Source organism: Neofelis nebulosa, chromosome 18 (assembly GCF_028018385.1).
Source record: "Neofelis nebulosa isolate mNeoNeb1 chromosome 18, mNeoNeb1.pri, whole genome shotgun sequence".
Taxonomy (NCBI): domain Eukaryota; kingdom Metazoa; phylum Chordata; class Mammalia; order Carnivora; family Felidae; genus Neofelis; species Neofelis nebulosa.
In genome coordinates this window covers 29,851,530-29,870,258 of record NC_080799.1, presented here as the reverse complement: position 1 = coordinate 29,870,258, position 18,729 = coordinate 29,851,530, and the positions used below count along the sequence as shown (strand labels likewise).

General features: G+C 39.9%; 1 protein-coding gene across 7 annotated transcripts in view; it reads left to right on the top strand.

Annotated features, from left to right (window-relative positions):
• The window catches only part of IQCK (IQ motif containing K), a 126,754-nt gene that overhangs the window by 54,003 nt on the left and 54,022 nt on the right, over positions 1–18,729 (top strand). For 5 of the 7 annotated variants that reach the window (XM_058709839.1, XM_058709835.1, XM_058709833.1 and 2 more), the window contains one exon: positions 1,816–1,900. The exons of the other annotated variants lie outside the window; for them this stretch is intronic. In XM_058709839.1, coding sequence (XP_058565822.1) covers positions 1,816–1,900 — 85 coding nt within the window. The remainder of the gene's footprint in view (positions 1–1,815; positions 1,901–18,729) is intronic. 7 annotated transcript variants of the gene reach the window in all.

The following is an 18,729-nucleotide window of genomic DNA, read 5'->3' as shown; positions in this document are numbered from 1 at the left end:
CCTAGAAATGGTCTTAATACCCCCACGGTTCTTCCTGGCTTTGATTTCTTCGAGTCTGGAATAATTCAAAAGCACACATGTTCGTTCAAACAAATACACTGTATGAAGGGTGGGTTGTTGTTGTTTTTAAGTCAGAGTTTAGGGGGAAATAAAACCACACATCCTGGAGAATCACGCATTATTGCCACTTAGCTTTGCATTCTGTGCCAAGCTGGGCATCTGCGAGTGTGTGCTCAGTTGAGGTCTGGTGTTAGCAGAGCATTGTGAGGGCAGCCTGGGCTTTGGGATCAGATGGGTTTGGGCTCAGATCCCTACTAGGCCACCTACAAGCTGTATGACCTTGGGTAGCTTAGTCAACCTCTCTACACAATGGGAGTTAGTATAAATTCAAATGATGGTTATTAGGGAGAGCTCTGAGGCCAGGGCATTTAAGAACCCCTTACTTGCAAAGTCATTTCCAGGGTTCTTGCCTTGAGATCAGCCTCTATGACCCACATACTTGCAGAAGTTCATTTGTTTGTACTATATCTAAAAAGACTTAACTTGGCTTTTCAGCGGTAGCTGTGCTTTAGAGAAACATAAGGAACCAGAATTAAGTCATACTCATAAGATCTTGTCAGGAGTTAGTATCTCTATGAAACTTTTAGGGAAAAGAAAAGAGCATTTAGCCATGATTTTTAAATGTAGTATCTGTGATCAAAAATCCCATCACTATCTGCACAATCCAAAAAGAGCAAACAGTATCAACTGACCCAGCACTTGACATATTTTATTGCCTATTAAGATGTAGTAGCAGAACTTAACTTAAAAATATGCTTGGGGTGCCTGGGTGGCTCAGTTGGTTGAGCGTCCGACTTCAGCTCAGGTCATGATCTCACAGTCCGTGAGTTCGAGCCCCGCGTCGGACACTGTGCTGACAGCTCAGAGCCTGGAGCCTGCTTCCGGTTCTGTGTCTCCCTCTCTCTCTGCCCCTCCCCTGCTTGTACTCTGTCTGTCTGTCTGTCTCTCTCTGTCTGTCTCTCGCTCTCTCAAAAATAAACATTTTTTAAAAAAATGTAGCTGTGAGGGGCGCCTGGGTGGCTCAGTCGGTTGAGCGTCCGACTTCGGTTCAGGTCATGATCTCACGGTCCGTGAGTTCGAGCCCCGCGTCGGACACTGTGCTGACAGCTCAGAGCCTGGAGCCTGCTTCCGGTTCTGTGTCTCCCTCTCTCTCTGCCCCTCCTCCACTCATGCTTGCTCTCTCGCTCTCTCTCTCTCTCTCTCTCTCAAAAAGTAAATAAAAATTTTTAAAAATGTTTTAAATAAATAAAACATTCTTTAAAAAAATATGCTTGAATTTAAGCCACATTAAATTGTAATGTGCACATAATTTATCAGAGATAAATGCCAATATTTTGTTTTCATTTCCCTTCCATAGGAAGTTGGAAAAAGAGCCCTTTATTAAGAGTCAGTCATAAGGCAGTATTTAAAAGTTGCCCTTGCTGTGTCTCTTGTTTTATGTCTACACAGCTTTATGTATGTGGCACCTTTAGGAGTAACATGCAGCTTTAGCAACCTGAGCCTTTCAAAGCAGAGCAGGTTAATAGTGATTTAAGATTTTGCTGGTTAAAAGCAAAACAAAACAAAATCCATCTTCGATTTTAAAACAAAACACGCTAACCCAGCTTAAACTTTTCTATCAAAAATGGCATTGTTGCTTTCTAAGAATGGAAATGGATGAGGCACTTAATCAGAGAGGCCATTATGTTGTCAAAGGCCTTGCTGAGACTGAAGGATGGATTCTCAGGGGCATATGACCATTTTATTGCTTTTCAGCCCACGCCCGGCAATGCCACTCTCCCTCCTGCTGACAGAAGGAGAGGCAGCACTGATCATTCAGTCCTTCTGGAGAGCCTATCTGGTAAGAGTCTTGTGCAATTATGGCGTTTGGCCTGGTGGGGAATTTTTGTGATGCAGAGTGCCCATGGGAAAACTGTTAGATGAATTTGAAACAGAGGGTATTATAGCTAACATCCAAACCTCAGAAATAGGATTCTCTGTAAAATACATCTCAAAGAGTGGTTTAGTATTTTTACCAAAGCTTCTTTTGCAATTATCATGAAAAGTCCTCGACAGCCTTTTAATGTTGGATCGACTAGCCTGTATTACCTAAAAAATAATATTATTTACATACAGAGAGCAATACATGTTCGTTTTAGAAAAAGAAAATTCAGATAATTCAATTAGAGCAAAAAAAAAAAAAATAGTTGAATTGCTGAAACTGTTACCCCAAAATAATCATTGTTGGTATTTTGCTGTAAAACTTTCCAAACCTTAAAAATCTTGATGGGTGAAACAGGTAAAGGGGACTAAGAGTACACTTATCTTGATGAGCACTGAGTCATGTATGGAACTGTCATGTCACTATATTGTACACCTGAAACTAATATAACACTGTTATGATAACTAAACGGTACTTAAAATTTTTTTTAATTTTTTTCAACATGTATTCATTTTTGAGAGACAGAGAGAGACAGAGTATGAGCAGGGAAGGGGCAGAGAGAGAGGGAGACACAGAATCAGAAGCAGGCTCCAGGCTCTGAGCTGTCAGCACAGAACCCAACGCAGGCCTCGAACTCATGAACTGCGAGATCATGACCTGAGCCGAAGTCGGACACTCAACCGACTGAGCCACCCAGCCGCCCCTTAAAAGTTTTTTAAATAAATAAATGAAAAATATAAAATTTGAAAAATCTTAGAAGACAGAATAACATATAGACACTTATCATATGCTAGAAGTAACCTTTTCTTTTGAGACTTGTCTTTTGTAGCCATTTTCCTATTGGTTATCTCCAGTTTATCATTATTATAATAAATGCTGTCATACATATCTTTGTGCAGCCATCTTTGCACAATTGTCTGGTTGTTTATGTAGGACAAATTCTAGAAGTGGAATTTCTGGGTCAAAAGGTAAGTTCTTTTCTAAAGCTCCTGATCCATATTGTCATGTGGCCCTTCCGGAGGATGTACTTTGAAAAATTCTTACCAAATATACATATGAGAGTGGCCTGTGTATCTTGTGCTAAAAAGTATACATTCTCCCCAATTTTTTGGCCGCACATCAATGTTAAGAAGCTTCCAATAAACATAAGCTCCTATTCTAGGTAAAAGCGTGTCTCTACCCAAGTCTGAGTGTTAAACATCAATGGAACTAGTTTAGATTTGATTTCAGAGGTGGTAAACATTGCCACAGAGAAAGGTCTCAGTGGACTTACACGGAGGCCAAACATCTCCATGCTGACGCTCTCTTCAGAGCTGCTGTAGAGAAGTAGCCTGAGGTGAACATGCCGGCAAACGGTTGTCCAGGAAGAAATTAGATGAATTCTAATGAGATACAATTAATAAATCAATAAGCAAAATATTTGTTAAATGTTAAATGGGACTGTTCTTTATTATAAGCAGCTTACTGTTTCAGGCAATATTGTCCAGTGAACACAGGGCTCAAAGTCAAGTGTGAAGGTTAAATAATAGATTTACACATTATAAGGAGCAAACTTGTTCCCAAAGAGTTAAAAGCCAGTAATAAAACCCTCTGTGATATGTCACAATTTAGATATAATTTTTAACTACATAGGTTTTCAGCATTTCCTACATATTTTATAGATATGGTCTTTGTCCTTCTGTAATTGACCATCAGCAGGTTAGTTTAAGTCCAGTGATGTCTAACCAAGGTGAAAGATTCCTGGCTTCCACATGCTTTTTGAGTCCCACCTTTGCCGTCAGTATATTTCATTTGTGAGACTTGAACTTGTTACACTAGCATTAGCAGTTTTACTTTTCCATTTTCTGATCCTTTTAATGAGACAGTAAGAGCCAAATGCAATAAAATAGTGATTTGCAGATTTTGTTTCTTTAAAACAGCAAAGCCCTTTCTTCAAGTCATACTCAGAAGCCTGAATTGTAATCACTATGTTAACAATAAAAGGGGATGTTCTGTCCCTGATTCTCCCATGCAGTAATAAGACTTTCACACACAGGGGGCCTATGTTATGGACACAGCATGAGAAACATAGAGATCTTCCTCTACTTATCATGGAGTTACATCCTGATAAACCTAGTGTAAGTTGAAAATGCATTTAATATACTTAACCCACTGGACATCATAGCTTAGCTTAGCTTAGCCTAACCTATAAATGTTCTCAGAACACTTACATTAGTCAACAGTTGGGCAAAATCATCCCCCACAAAACCTATTTTATAATAAATTGTTGAATATATCATGTAACTTATTGAATACTGTACCAAAAATGAAAAATAGAATAGTTGTTTGGGTGCAGAATTATCCTCAGTGTATTGGTTATTGACCCTGTGATCACATGACTGACTGGGAGCTGTGGTTTGCTGCCTCATGAGAATATTGTATAGCATATCACTCACCCGGGAAATGATCAAAATTCAAAATTCGAAGTACAGTTTCTACTGAAGGCATATGGCTTTGATGCCATCATTAAGTGTAATCGTAAGTTGGGGACTGTCTGTAGTCCTTAAGACAGCTGAATTCAGCTTATCACACCAACGAACACTGCCATATAAAAAGATGTCAAAGTGGCCCAAAATTTAACCGTGGCTATAGTACCATCATCACACTAGTGATATAGTACCTCACAGTACTATAGATGTTTACAGGTCAGTTTATACTGTGTGAGAGTTCAGGTTGTTCAAACCCAAACATCTCCTGTGCTAAAAATATATTACTAAAGGTCACCAAGTGAGGGGGGAAGATCCTAAGTTGTTGCCAGAAGGAAAAGAGGTCTGATATATGGGATGACCTTGGAAGCTTCCACAAAAAAGGAAGGACTTGGTCTCAGCCTTAAAAGAAAGATGGAACACTGGATTGTCTGCTGGGACCAAGATGATATCCCAAGGGGAGGAAATTGTGTGTGTGTGTGTGTGTGTGTGTGTGTGTGTGTGTGTGTGTAAAATACCAATTTTATTAAAACATACTGTATATTTTTATGGGGCGCTTGCATGGCTCAGTCATTTAAGCATCTACCTTCAGCTCAGGTCATGATCTTGTGGTTTGTGAGTTCAAGCCCTGTGTAGGGCTCTGGGCTGACAGCTCAGACCCTGAAGCCTGCTTCAGATTCTGTGTCCCCCTCTCTCTCACTGCTCTTCCCCTGTTCTCTCAAAACTGAATAATCATTAAAAAATTTTTTAAAATGTACTGTATATTTTTGACAACTACACACACACACACACACACACACACAAAGGATAGGAAAATATCTAAAGGGAAACAGAGCAATCTGACAACAGTGGATAACTTGGAGTAGCTGGGAAAAATTTGAGAGACCGTAGCCTTATACACACACTGAACAGTTTTTACAAACAGGCTATAGTATAATTTTCATTAATTTCAAATTTATTTAAACCATGTTTTCATGTCAATGGATGCAGAACACAAAATCCAATGATTTTGTTATTTATAATTAATAAATTAACCATTAATTTATAATTAATAAACATGATTATATTACATTATGATAAAAACACTCAATAACTTCATAAAGGGTGGTCACAAAATTCCACAGCTAACATATTTAGGGAGAAAGGACTGGGTGTTTTCCCCCTAAAATTGGGAACAAGACAAAGATATCCTCTCTACTTTAGTTCAACATAGCGCTAAGGAAATTAGGCAAGAAAAGAAATAAAAGGCATCGGATTGGAAAGGAGGAAGTAAAACTATCTCTATTCTCTGTACAGACATGATCTTCCATACAGAAATTCCTAACTAATTCACACACACACACACACACACACACACAAAAGAACTAATAAACAAGTCCAGCAAGGTTGCAGGATACTAAATCAATATACAAAAATCAAGTGTATTTGTACATACTTAGCAATGAACAAACTGAAAATGAAATTAACAGAACAATCCCATTTGTAATAGCATCAAAAAGAATAAAATACTTAGGAATAAATTTAACAAAAGCACTGCAAGACTTACGCTGGAAACTGCAAAGAAATTTAAAAAGACCCAAACAAAAGAAAAGACAGCCTGTGTCCATTGATTGGAGGGCCTGATGTTGTAAAGATGGCGGTACAATTTGATCTGCAGGTTCAGTGCAATCTCTATCAAAATCCCAACTGCCTTTTTTTTTTTAATAGAAATTAACAAGCAGATCCTAAGTTTCATATGAAAATATAAGAGACCCCCAAATAGCCAAAACAGTCTTGAAAAAGAACAAAGTTGGAGGACTCACACTTCTCTATTGGAAAACTTACTATAAAGCTACAGTAACCAAATGCTAGTGGCATAAGGACAGGCATAGATCAATAGAATAGAATTGAGAGTCCAGAAATAACCCCTTAAATTTATGGTCAATTGATTTTTAACAAGAGTGCCAAGACCATTCAATGGGGGAAAGAATAGTCTTTTCAACAAATAGTGATGGAACGCCTGAATATCCACATGCAAAAAATCAAGTTAGACTCCCACCTCGTACAATATACAAAAATTAATCCAAAATTAATCAGACCTAAATTAAAATGCAAAAACGGTAAAACTCTGAAAACATAGGTGTAAATTTTCATGACTTTGGATTAAACAACAGTTTACATAACAAAAAGCACAAGACACACAAGAGAAGAACAAGAGAAGAAAAGCACATCGGACTTCATCAAAATGGAAAACTTTTGGCTCCTAAGAACACCATCAAGTGAATAAAAAAGTCAATTCACAGAATGGGAGAAAATATTTGCAAATCTTGTATCAAATAAGGGCTCAATATCTCGAATATATAAAGAATTCTCACAACCCGACAAATAACACAATTACAAAACTGGCAAAGGATTCAAATACACACTGCTTCAAAGACTATATGCAAACCCATGAAAAGATGTAGGAAATGTAAAGCAAAACCACAGTGAGATACCACCTCACGCCCACCAGTATGGCTAGGATCCAAAAGACAACAAACGTTGGTGAGAGTGTAGAGATCTTGGAAGGGCTCACACGGTGCTGGTGAGAATGGAAGATGGTGCTGCCACTTTGGAAAGCAGTTTGGCAGTTCCTCAAAAATCTAAAAATTGAGCCACCACTCCATGACTCTGCATTCCCACTCCTAGGTATATATTTAAGGTAACCGAAAGCATCTGTCCAAACACTTGTACATGAAGGTTCACAGAAGCATTATTCACAGTAGCCGAAATGTGGAAAATAATCCAAATGCCCACCAACTGATGAATGGATACATAAAGTGTGGTACATCCATGTAATGGAGTGTTACTCAGCCACCAAAAGGAGTGAAGTACTGTTACCTGCTACAAAATGGGTGAACCTTGAAAGCTTTATGCTAAGCAAAAGGAGCCAGACACAATAGGCCACATAGTCCATTTAAGTAAAATATCCGGAATAGGTAAACCCCTACACAGAAACCAGATTAGGGGCACCTGGGTGGTTCAGTCTGTTAAGCGTCCCATTTGGCTCAGGCCATGATCTTGCAGTCCATGAGTTCGAGTCCCGTGTCAGGCTCTGTGTTGACAGCTCAGAGCCTGGAGCCTGCTTCGGATTCTGTGTCTCCCTCTCTCTCAGCCCCTCCCTTGCTCTCTCTCTCTCTCTCTCTCTCTCTTTCTCTCAAAAATAAATAATAAAGATTAAGAAAAAAATTTTAAAAAGACACCAGATTAGTGGTGGTCAGGGACTGGAGGAAGAGAAGCATTGGGAGTGACTGCTAATGGCATTGTTTTGGGTGATAGAATGTTCTGGAATTAGTGGGGATGGTTGTACAGCTTTGTGAATAAAAAGCACTGAATTGTAAACTTTAGAAGGGTGAATTTTATGTTATGTGAATTCTATATAAGGAAACAAATGAGGGGAGCCTAGGTGATTCGGTCGGTTAAGCATCTAACTCTTGGTTTCAGCTGAGGTCATGGTCTCATGGTTCATGGATTTGAGCCCCATATCTGGCTCTGTGCTGACAGTGTGGAGCCTGCTTGGGATTCTCTCTCTCCCTGTCTTTCTGACCCTGCCCTGCTCACTCTCTCTCTCTCTCTCAAAACAAATAAATAAACTTAAAAAAATAATAAACACATGAATATTATGGGGAAAAATACAAAGCAAGGCACTTTATTCCTTTTAACCATGTGTTCTTCTGACACAGGTTCTTGATTTGGGGCCTGGATTTGTGAATAACAGTGAGGTATCCTATGACCAGAAAAAGGGATTTTCAGGAATTCGTGAAGTGTTACCTCATAGCTGGCAATTGTACAAACTCTCTTTCCTTACACACTCGCATGTAGTTTCACTGCACTTACCATGAAGGTTTTGCAATTAATGAAAACCTTTACTTGTACTTTCTTAAACACCATGAAGGAAAAATACAGTCTCCCAGAAAATTTTTTCATATGCTAAAATATACATAACATGAAATTTACCATTTTGGGGTGTCCGGGTGACTTGAGTTGGTTAAGCGTTCCTACTCTTGATTTTGGCTCAAGTCATGATCCCAGGGAGCCCTGCATCAGGCTCCCCACTCAGCGTGGAGCCTGCTTAAGATTCTCTCTCTCTTTTTCTCTCTCTTTCCTTCTGCCCCTATCCCCCACTCATGCTCACTCTCTCTCTAAAAACACACAAATAAATTTTTTAAAACTATAAAAAAGAAATTTACCATTTTAACCATTTTTAGTTGTAGAGTTCAGTGACATTAAACACATTCATATCGTTGTACAGCCGTTACCACCATCCATCTCCAGAACTTTTTTCATCATTCTAAACTGAAACTCTGTGCCCACTAAACAATAACTCCTCCCTATTCCCTCCTTCCCCCAGCCCCTGACAACCACCCTCCTACTTTCTGTCTCTAGGATTTGACTACCTAGATAACTCATATAAGTAGAATCATATAGTCTTTGTCATGACTGGCTTATTCCACTTCGCATAATGTCCTTAATATTCATCTATATTGTAGCATGTGTCAGAACTTCCTTCCTTTTTTTATTATATTAAAAAATTTTTTAGTGTTTATTTATTTTTGAGAGACAGAGCATGAGCGAGGGAGGGGTAGAGAGAGGGAGACATAAAATCCGAAGCAGACTCCAGGCTCCAAGCTGTCAGCACAGAGCAGGACGCAGGGCTCGAACTCACAAACTGAGAAATCATGACCTGAGCCGAAGTCGACGCTTAACTAACTGACTGAGCCACCCACACGCCCCAGAACTTCCTTCCTTTTTAAGATTGAATAATATTCTTGGCAGGAAGTTTTAAAATCCAGAAATCTGACATCCTCACTTATCATAAAACTAGCTGGACATATCATAAAAATATATTTTAACCAACCACATTAAAAGAAATGTCACATGGTATGAAAAGCTATGTGTACTGAGCTATTCTTGGTAGCTGTGACTTTATAATTAGCCATATAAATAGATTCCTGGTAGTTATTACTAGATATTAAACACATCTGTAAAAGGAGACATGCTCTTATTCCTTCTTTCAGAACACTAGAGTAATGGTTAGTCTAGATTGTTTCAACGTGCAAACTGAATTTTTTAAATCCATTTGGATACTGTGAATGAAATCTGGTCCTCTGGACACTCTCCTTTCTTTCTTTCTTTTTTTTTTTAATTTTTTTTTAACTTTTTATTTATTTTTGAGACAGAGAGAGACAGAGCATGAGTGGGGAGGGTCAGAGAGAGAGGGAGACACGAATCGGAAGTAGGCTCCAGGCTCTGAGCCATCAGCCCAGAGCCCGACGCGGGGCTCGAACTCACGGACCGCGAGATCGTGACCTGAGCTGAAGTCAGCCGCTTAACCGACTGAGCCACCCAGGCGCCCCTGGACACTCTCCTTTCTGAAGTGTGATTGGTCATAAGCTGCCACATCAATGGTTCTTCTGCTTATGAAATACTAGATAGAATAGGTAACAATTAATAGAGAAAACTCTGCTCTCCTGTGAAGTTCAAATGAAGTTCTGATGGGCCATAAGGATTGAAATTTCCTTAATGATTTAGGACAGAGAGACCAGATAAAACCATTGAATATTGGTTCTGTCTAAATAAGCTCCAGGTGTTTTATGCCTTCTGCCCATTTGTTTATTTTATTTTGTCTAACTCCGCCTAGACTCCAGTGTGGCACACAGTCTTCCCTCTTCCCAGGATCAACTTCCCCTCTAGGCACTGTGACAGCTGACAATCACAAAGGCTACTAATCATTACCATTTTTGTTCATTTGATGAACAATACAGAGCAAGGTTGCTCCAGCAGCGCCTTTGTGGCTTTGCAGGAAAAAAAAAAAAATTGGAGATCCTGATCTCCACCTGCAGAGAACAATGAGAATCTGTGCATTTATACTTTTGTCTGTTGTGCAATGACCTGGGGTGGATGAGGTGCCCCCATGAAGAAATAGCTTGCAGTAAACGAAGAGCGCATGTTTAAAGTCGGACACTCCCCCGCCCCCTCACCGCACAGGTGGGTCTGTGTCGGCTTGGACACTAGAATATTGTATCCCTCTGGCTACAGGGATTAGTTCCTGATGGGCAAGACCTAAATCAGGCCACTCACACCTAGTGAAACTCCATTCTGGGAGTCTTACAGTTGTTCACACAGTGCAGCAGCTTGCTTTGCATGGGGGTCTCTGGGAGGCCCAGCTGTCCGCAAACATCTTGCCACTGTGTGAAGAACCCGGTGGAGAAGTGACTGCAGAGGCGAGAGAGATGAGAGACAGGAGGGAGCTGAGCCTTTAAGGCTGTGGAACATCTGGATTCAGCTGTACAAATGAGTCTCTTCCAGAGGGGTTTCTGTCACAGTAGGAGTCCTGACAATGATAATTTTCAAGATAAAAAGTTCTAGACTCTTGATTAGTTGCACATTAAAGAGGATATGGACACAAAATAGAAACCTGGGTTCACTCGTACAGAGAAACTATGTCACTTTGTCCCAGGGAAAGACTGGGGCCCATATCGGCTTGCCCATAGTTGGGAAGGGGAAGCCTACCCCAAGGAGCAAAATTTTCTTAGGCACATATATTGTTTTTATTGCTTAAGTAATAGATTTCCATTGTGGAAAAAAGGATAATACATATAAGTTTTTAAAAATTCAATCATGTATTCATCCCTTTAGAATTTTTCCTATTCATTAGGAAGTTTTTGAAACAAAATTATGATAATCACTGTTTTGTGCCTGCTTTTTCCCCTTAATGATTATATTGGGAATATCCTTCTTTGTCAGCACACAAAAGTCAGTTTCACAAATTATAATGGCTCTATAATACATAATTTATTTAACCATAGCTGGACATTCTAGTTTTCTCTACTATGTAACATATATTATGAAAAACATCCTTGTTCATATGTCTGCACCCTTATCTGATTTTCTCTATGAGATTAATTGCTAGAAGTAGAATTGATGGCTCAAAAAGTAAGCACCTTTTTTCAGAGTTTTGACAATTATTTCTATATTATTCTCTAGAGAGGCTGGAGACTAGCCTGTAGATATATTTACATGCACCAGCAATATAGACAAATATGCCCTGCTGTAGGTCTAGACGGGAGAGTGAAGAGAGGAAGAGTAAGAGATTGGGACCATAAAGTATGTCGAGGGAAGTTGAAGTTGCATGGACTGTGCAAGAGGGTATGAACAGGTAAAGACAGTGTGACCAGTTGTGTGGGTTGTACACTGCACAACTCTGTCTAGGGAACACCATTTGCAACCAGTACAGCAGATCTCTGAGGCTTCACGAAGCCTGAAAAGTGATGATTGAGCAGCCACTTGTTATATCTAGATATCTCTTGGCCTATTCTGGTAGCTGGAGGCTGAATAAGTAAAGCTCTACCAGAACCAAAGTTATGATACAGGATCAGAATTTTCTTCATGAAAGTGTATGACATCTTTTAGATTAAGTAAAATGTAAAATAATCAATACTCAATAATGTAGTAATTATAAAGTAAAGACTGGGCATTTACTCAATGCAATATTATGCCGACACTAAAAATAATAAACAGAGCATAGTGACAAGATGGAGATTGCCATAGTATATTAAGTGAAGGAAGAATAAAATGTCTTATATATATACATATATATATATGTATATATATATTGTTAATAATTATGTTAAAACAAGTGCATGTAGATAATGCACAAGAAACAAATATATAAAAAATATTGTAGTTGTTCAGAGGTGGGATGAGGGTGACATTTTTGCCCTCTACTTTTTTTTTATTTTTCAAATTATCTATTGTTTTTATAGATAGAAACAAAATTATATGTTATTTTTACAGTGGAATAAAAACATGTATACATGATTCTTTTTTAATGTTTATTTTGAGAGAGTGAGAGCGTGAGCAGGAGAGGGGCAAAGAGAGGGAGAGAGAGAGAATCCCAACTAAGGGCCAGGCTCGAACTCATGAACCATGAGATAATGACCTGAGCTGAAACCAAGAGGCAGTCGCTTAACCGACTGAGCCACCCAAGTACCCGTAAAAACATTATTTAAATAAAGACTTGGAACCCTACATTTAACCATGATCCCTTTTCCTCTTTTCAAATTTGGCATCATTAAACTATTATTCCTCAGCCTCTTTAGGGCTCTGTGTGTGTGTGTGTCTTTGTGTGCGTGCACGTTTACACACACTTGTGTCTATGTGTAGAAAAGAACTAGGCTCAAATGATTTTTTTGGGTTGCAAGGAAGTTTGATTATTTTGCCTATAGCTCTCCTGTTACAGTCTTAATTAACAAGAAATAACAGACCACAAGTCATTTGGAGAACTCTTTGATTTCATGAACAAAGAAAGCCTTTCACAGCACATGTGTTAGACTTCACTAGAGAAAAACCCATTGGATCAGCCAACAGTTTAAAAGGCAGGGGAGAAATATTGGCATTTCCCTCTTTATTTTTTTTTTAATTTTTTTTTAACGTTTATTCATTTTTGAGACAGAGACAGAGCATGAATGGGGGAAGGTCAGAGAGAGAAGGAGACACAGAATCTGAAACAAGCTCCAGGCTCTGAGCTGTCAGCACAGAGCCTGACGCGGGGCTCGAACTCACAGACCGTGAGATCATGACCTGAGCTGAAGTCGGACGCTTAACCGACTGAGCCACCCAGGCGCCCCCCGGCATTTCTCTCTTTAGAGCATTCTGAAGATTCTAAATAAAAAGTGGTGTGTGTTCCAAAAGAACTGAAAGTGGGGTCTCGAATAGATATTTGTACACCCATGTTCCTAGCATTATTTGCAATACCTAAATCGTGGAAGCAACTCAAGTGTCCATCAATAGACAAATGGATAAGCAAAATGTGCTATACATATGAAATGTAATATTGTTCAGCCTTAAAAAGGAAAGAAATCTGTAATGTGCTACAACGTGGGTGAACCTTGAAGACCTAAGGCTAAGTGAAATAAGCCAGTCACAAGACAAATTCTGTATGATTCCACGTTATAGGAGGAGCTTAGAATAGTAAGAATCATAAAGACAGAAAGTATAAGCGTGGTTGTGGGGCTGGGGAGAGGGTAAATATGGGAGTGTTCAGTGGGTACAGACTTTCAGATTTAGAAGATGTGAAGGGTCTTGGGATGGATGGTGGTGATGGTTGCACAACAGTTACTTAATGTACTTAATACTACTGCATAGTACATTTAAAAATGGTTAAGGTGGTGGGGCGCCTGGGTGGTTCAGTCGGATAAGTATCAGTCTCTTGGTTTCGGCTCAGGTTATTATCTCACAGTTTTGTGAGTTCAAGCCCTGTGTTGAGCTCTCTGCTGGCAGCATGGAGCCTGCTTGGGATTCTTGCTCTCTGTTCCTCCCCCACTCACTCTGTCTCTCTCAAAATAATAAAGTTAAAAAAAATGAAAAAATGGTTAAGGTGGTAAATTTTATGTTATGTGTATTTTACCACAATAAGAAGAAAAGAAAGAAATGGGTGTTCAACTGTGTTTGACTTGATTGAACTTGATATTTTCCCCCTGAAAAACCACTCCTTTCTCTTAAAGTTAGGTAGAAAATGGATGAGGAGAACAGTGCAGGATAAAAGCCAAGCAACTATGAAAAGGCCCTTCAAAGAATACAAAGAAAAAGTTTTGTAGTTCCTCCCATATTTTTATGCAGACATCAGAAATTCCAAGTTGAAGCTCTGCACTTAGGGGAAGAGAAAATTTCATCCACTTCTGGCAGCTGGCTGGGCTGGTAGGCGTGACCCCCACCCCCCCAAAATGAGAACTTGAAGTTCTCATCATTAGCCTTAACTTTCTTGTTCTTAAATGTTGTGGGTGAGTGGAAAGACTTGTTTTATTCTGTGTAAAACATGCTCCATGGCCAGTTGTTAATAATATGGGCTCTAGCAGCAGACAGATCTGTTTGAATCTGTATGTCAGGTTATTGATAACTTTGGGTGGGTTATTTAACTTCTGAACCACAATTTCCTGTTCATAAAATAGGAATAATAATAATAGTTCCCACCTGTGAAGATTGAATCGGATGGTCAGTCCACATTTGGCCCTTGGCACAGTGCCAGGCACATAGTAAATCCACAGTAAATATTAGCTGATGTTGTTGCTGTTATTATTACTGGTTCCATCTTCCTTAGATCAAGAGTTGCATGCTCTACTGAGTAAGCTAACCAGGCACCCCAGGGCATCTGTTTAAAAAACCAGCAGGTGGCCTTCTTATATAGTTCATCAGGGACACCATGCATGCTCCCATCTCAAGGCCTTTGCACTTGCTGTTTATTCTTTGCACTTGGCAACTCTCAATCACAGTACCTTCTCTTGCTTCATTCAGGATTCTTCTTGAATATCTGTTCTGGTCACCCTTTCCAAAATGGCACCCCCTCATCACTCTCCAGCTTCTTACTATGCTTTGTTTTCTGCCTACCACTTACCAATCACCTGACATCATACTGAATATTCACTTGTTTGTCTCTTGCCTGTCATCCTGACCGGAATGTGAGCTCCGTAAGGGTAGAGGTTGCTTGACTTGTTCATCCTGTATCCCCAGCCCCTAGAACACTGTCTGGCACATACTAGGTACATAATAAATATTTTAGTGAATAACTGAATCCCTTAAATTATCTCTCTAATGAAGGCATTTGAAAACAAAGAAGAACAAACTGTTCTGTTCCATTTTAAAAGCCCTTCTCTGGGATTGACACACGCACTTACACACGGACTTTTGTGGGAAGGTACTTTTGTACCAGGATCCTTGAACTCAACAGCTGTGCTTGTTAATCCCCAAGAGATCACTCTTGAGAAAAGTGTATTCATTTTAGCATTGGACTTTGTGAACCACCTCTGCACCAAGCCTCGTAAGGTGAAGAAATGAAGTGTGCGAGGGGAAATTACGGTCCCCCAAACAGGCTTGAAAGGAGAGCACCAGCTGAAAGCTAATGGGGTGTGTTTAATTCATCTGAGTATTGGACAGAAAAGATTGTCTTCATTCGGAATTTCTGTCCTGAGTGCTGATATCTCCTGACAGGTGGGCAGACTTCCCTGGCAAAAGTCAGACATTGTATTGTGCAAAAGGAATGCTAAAAATGGGCGTTGCATCAGATTACCCTCAGCTTTCCTCTTGATGGTGCACAGCCATCTCTTGATAGCCTCAGAGGGTTGGTCACGACCTTTGTGATTTGATAAGAAATCTCTGCCCACGGTTCCTCTAGTGGGAACTCCACATAGATTTATCTTCTTAAGGAATCTTCTTGGTGTTTGCTGGCCCATGAATACATTTTCAGTCTATTTTTCAGTTTCACTATCACCTTACCTTCCCAACCAGAAGATCCCCAAATGCCCTTTCCTTTAGGCTGTATTGCAGGTATTTGTGAACCTCCCCCATAGTGAAATTGGTTGTGAGCATTTTCTAACACATGGAGAATGTTTATAAGCTATTAGGGAGATCTAGGTCATGTATACGAGCTGATAAAGTAGAGTAAAACTTCTGTACTTGTCAACGTTCTGGAGGTCTTGGTTTTAGGTGGGGATCCCGATATTAGAACTCTAGCATGTGAAGTGGAGTGCCCCCAAGGATGGCTGTGGGTATCCCTTCTGCCGGTTCCACTCAAATAGAGGTCTATTCCCTCCATTGACGTGTGGCTCCATATGTTCACTCTCTCATTTGACAGATGTGTATTGAGGACCTTCGACTTGCCAAGAACAGTGCTGGGTGCTTTAGAAACATCATCCACCTCTTGATGAGCTCAGAGGAAGCAATAACAAGAAGAATGATAATAATGTTAAGAATAGCAAAAATCTAGGGACACCTGGGTGGCTCATTCGGTTGAGCATCCGACTCTTGGTTTCAGCTCAGGTCATGATCTCAGGGTTCATGGGATTGAGCCCCATGTTGAGCTCTGCAGTGACAGCATGGAGCCTGCTTGGGATTCTCTCTTTCCCTCTCTCTCCACCCCTCCCCAGCTTGCATGCTTGTGTGCATGTGCATATACACTCTCTCTCTCTCTCTCAAAATAAATAAATTAATTTAAAAAAAAAGAAGAAGAATAGCAAAATCTAGTGTTATTGCTTCTTTTGCTATGTGCCAGGCATTGGATTAAGTGTTTTACAAGCATTATTTCCTTTATGCTTTACGCTGATCCTGTAAAGTCGGCAGGTAGGTACTACTTTTAGCTCATGTGTAGATGAACCAACCAAGGCCTAGAAACCCTAAGTGACTTGCCCAACATCACACAGTGATAAGTGGTAAGGCCAGAGTTTAGGCCCAGGTCTGACTGTCCTCAGAATCCCATCTCTCTCTTTTATTTTTATTATTATTATTTTTTTGCATTCTTACTAGAAATGTATGAGAGTTCCCATTGTTCTATGTCCTTACCAGTACTTAGTATGGTCAGTCTTTTTTAGTTTTAGCCATTTTAGTGGGTGTGTAGTAAATCTCATTTTGTGTATACATGTTTTTTAATCAAGTTTCTCAAGATATATATTACATACAGTAAAATTTACCCTTTGTTGTGTATAGTCTTTCAGTCTTGACAACTGCATATAGTGTAACTACTCCCGTAATCAAGGCATAGAAACATTTATATCATCTCCCAAAATTCTCTCAGGCTGTCCCTCTGTAGTTAACCCCTGTCCCTACCACCAGCCTTGGATGCTCACTGATCTGTTTTCTGCCCCTCTGGTTTTGCCTTTTCCAGAATGTCAGATAAATGGAATCATAAAAAATATAGCCTTTGCATCTGGCTTCCTTCACTGGACCTGATGCATCAGGTTCCTCCATGTGGTTGTGGAGATCAGTAGTCTCTTCCTTTTCACTGTTGAATGGTATAGCACCCCAATATAGCACCCCAATAAGAGAGAGCTCTTAATCCTGGTGATGAATTAGCACATGTGAGTTTAACAAAAGACTGGCTTATCTATTACCTATGGATTGCAATGGTTTCAAGCCTCACTGTATATCAAGGTCATCCTTGGAAAGATTTTCTTTTTAAATTCTAATACCCAAGGCCTCATTCCCCTGAGATTTTTGTTCAACTGGCCAGGGTGAGAATAAGAGATAGGCAGTTTTTAAAAGACCCCTGACGTGACACTAATGTATAGCCAGATTTAAGACCCACCAGTGAATTGGAATCCACTTTGCTACCTATCTACTAGATGATCCAGTGCAAATCACTATCCTCGGAATCTCAATTTCTTTCTCTTTGAGACTGATAATAGCTGCCCAGCTCATCACGTTAGCATAAAGATCAAAATGTTTTTCAGTGGCACCACACAAGAAAGTGTCCTGTGAATTCTAGCTGCAGAAATGAATGGTATCACTATGGGTGTAATTATCTATCAGTGTCTTCCCTATTTGAAAAGTACCCTATTTGAGGTTTTGTTTCCTAAACACATCAGAGAGGTTTTCAAGAGCAGATGGAGAGAGTAGTCTTTCTCTGTCAATTTTATGTGTGCTATTAGAAGATTGCTTGAGGTATGAGAGTAACTGGAACGCCAAGGAGCAGATGGAGACGAGAAGTGGGATAAACACACCCATTCCCGAGGCGGTGGTGATGTGGGCAGATATGGGCATGGCTGTAGACCACGATCTTCTGCCGGATGGGTTAAGTCAGCACTAATTTGTGGAAAGTAAACACTGATGTAACTAAAAGGACAAGGCAAGCAGAGGCATGGCGTCAAGGATTCAATAACAGTCCTCACCTCAGAGCAAGGGAGGAGAGGCCTCCTTGTCCGTGGCAAACATCATATGAAACAAGAGGTCCTTTTACAACCACATCTGACCACCTCAGAACATATTGCAAGGAGGAGCATGTCAGTTTCGGTATGGAAATGGATGGCCATCTTTGTATGAAAAAAGTCTTCCATTGATATTTTTATTATAAAATGGAAGATTTTCATGGTAAACAAAACCCATATAGAAATAATGTCTTAGCTTGGGCTGCTGTATAACAGGATGCCACAGATCGGGGAACTTAAGCAACAGACATTTATTTCTTACAGTTCTGAAGGCTGGGAGCCTCAAGATCAAGGTGCCGGCATATTCGGTGTCTGGTGAGAAACTTCTTCCTGGCTTGCAGATGGCTGTTTTCTTTCTTATGGCAGAGAGAGAGAGAGACAGAAAGAAAAAGTTCTCTGATTTCCTCTTATAAGAGTGCTAATCCCGTCATGAGGATCCGTTCCTGGTGACTTCATCTAATCCCAATTACCACTCCCTAATCTCATCATGTTGGGGGCTACAATTTGAGGAGAACACTTTCAGTCCATAACAAGTGCTTTTTTTTAATTTAAATTTTTGTTTGTTTGTTTT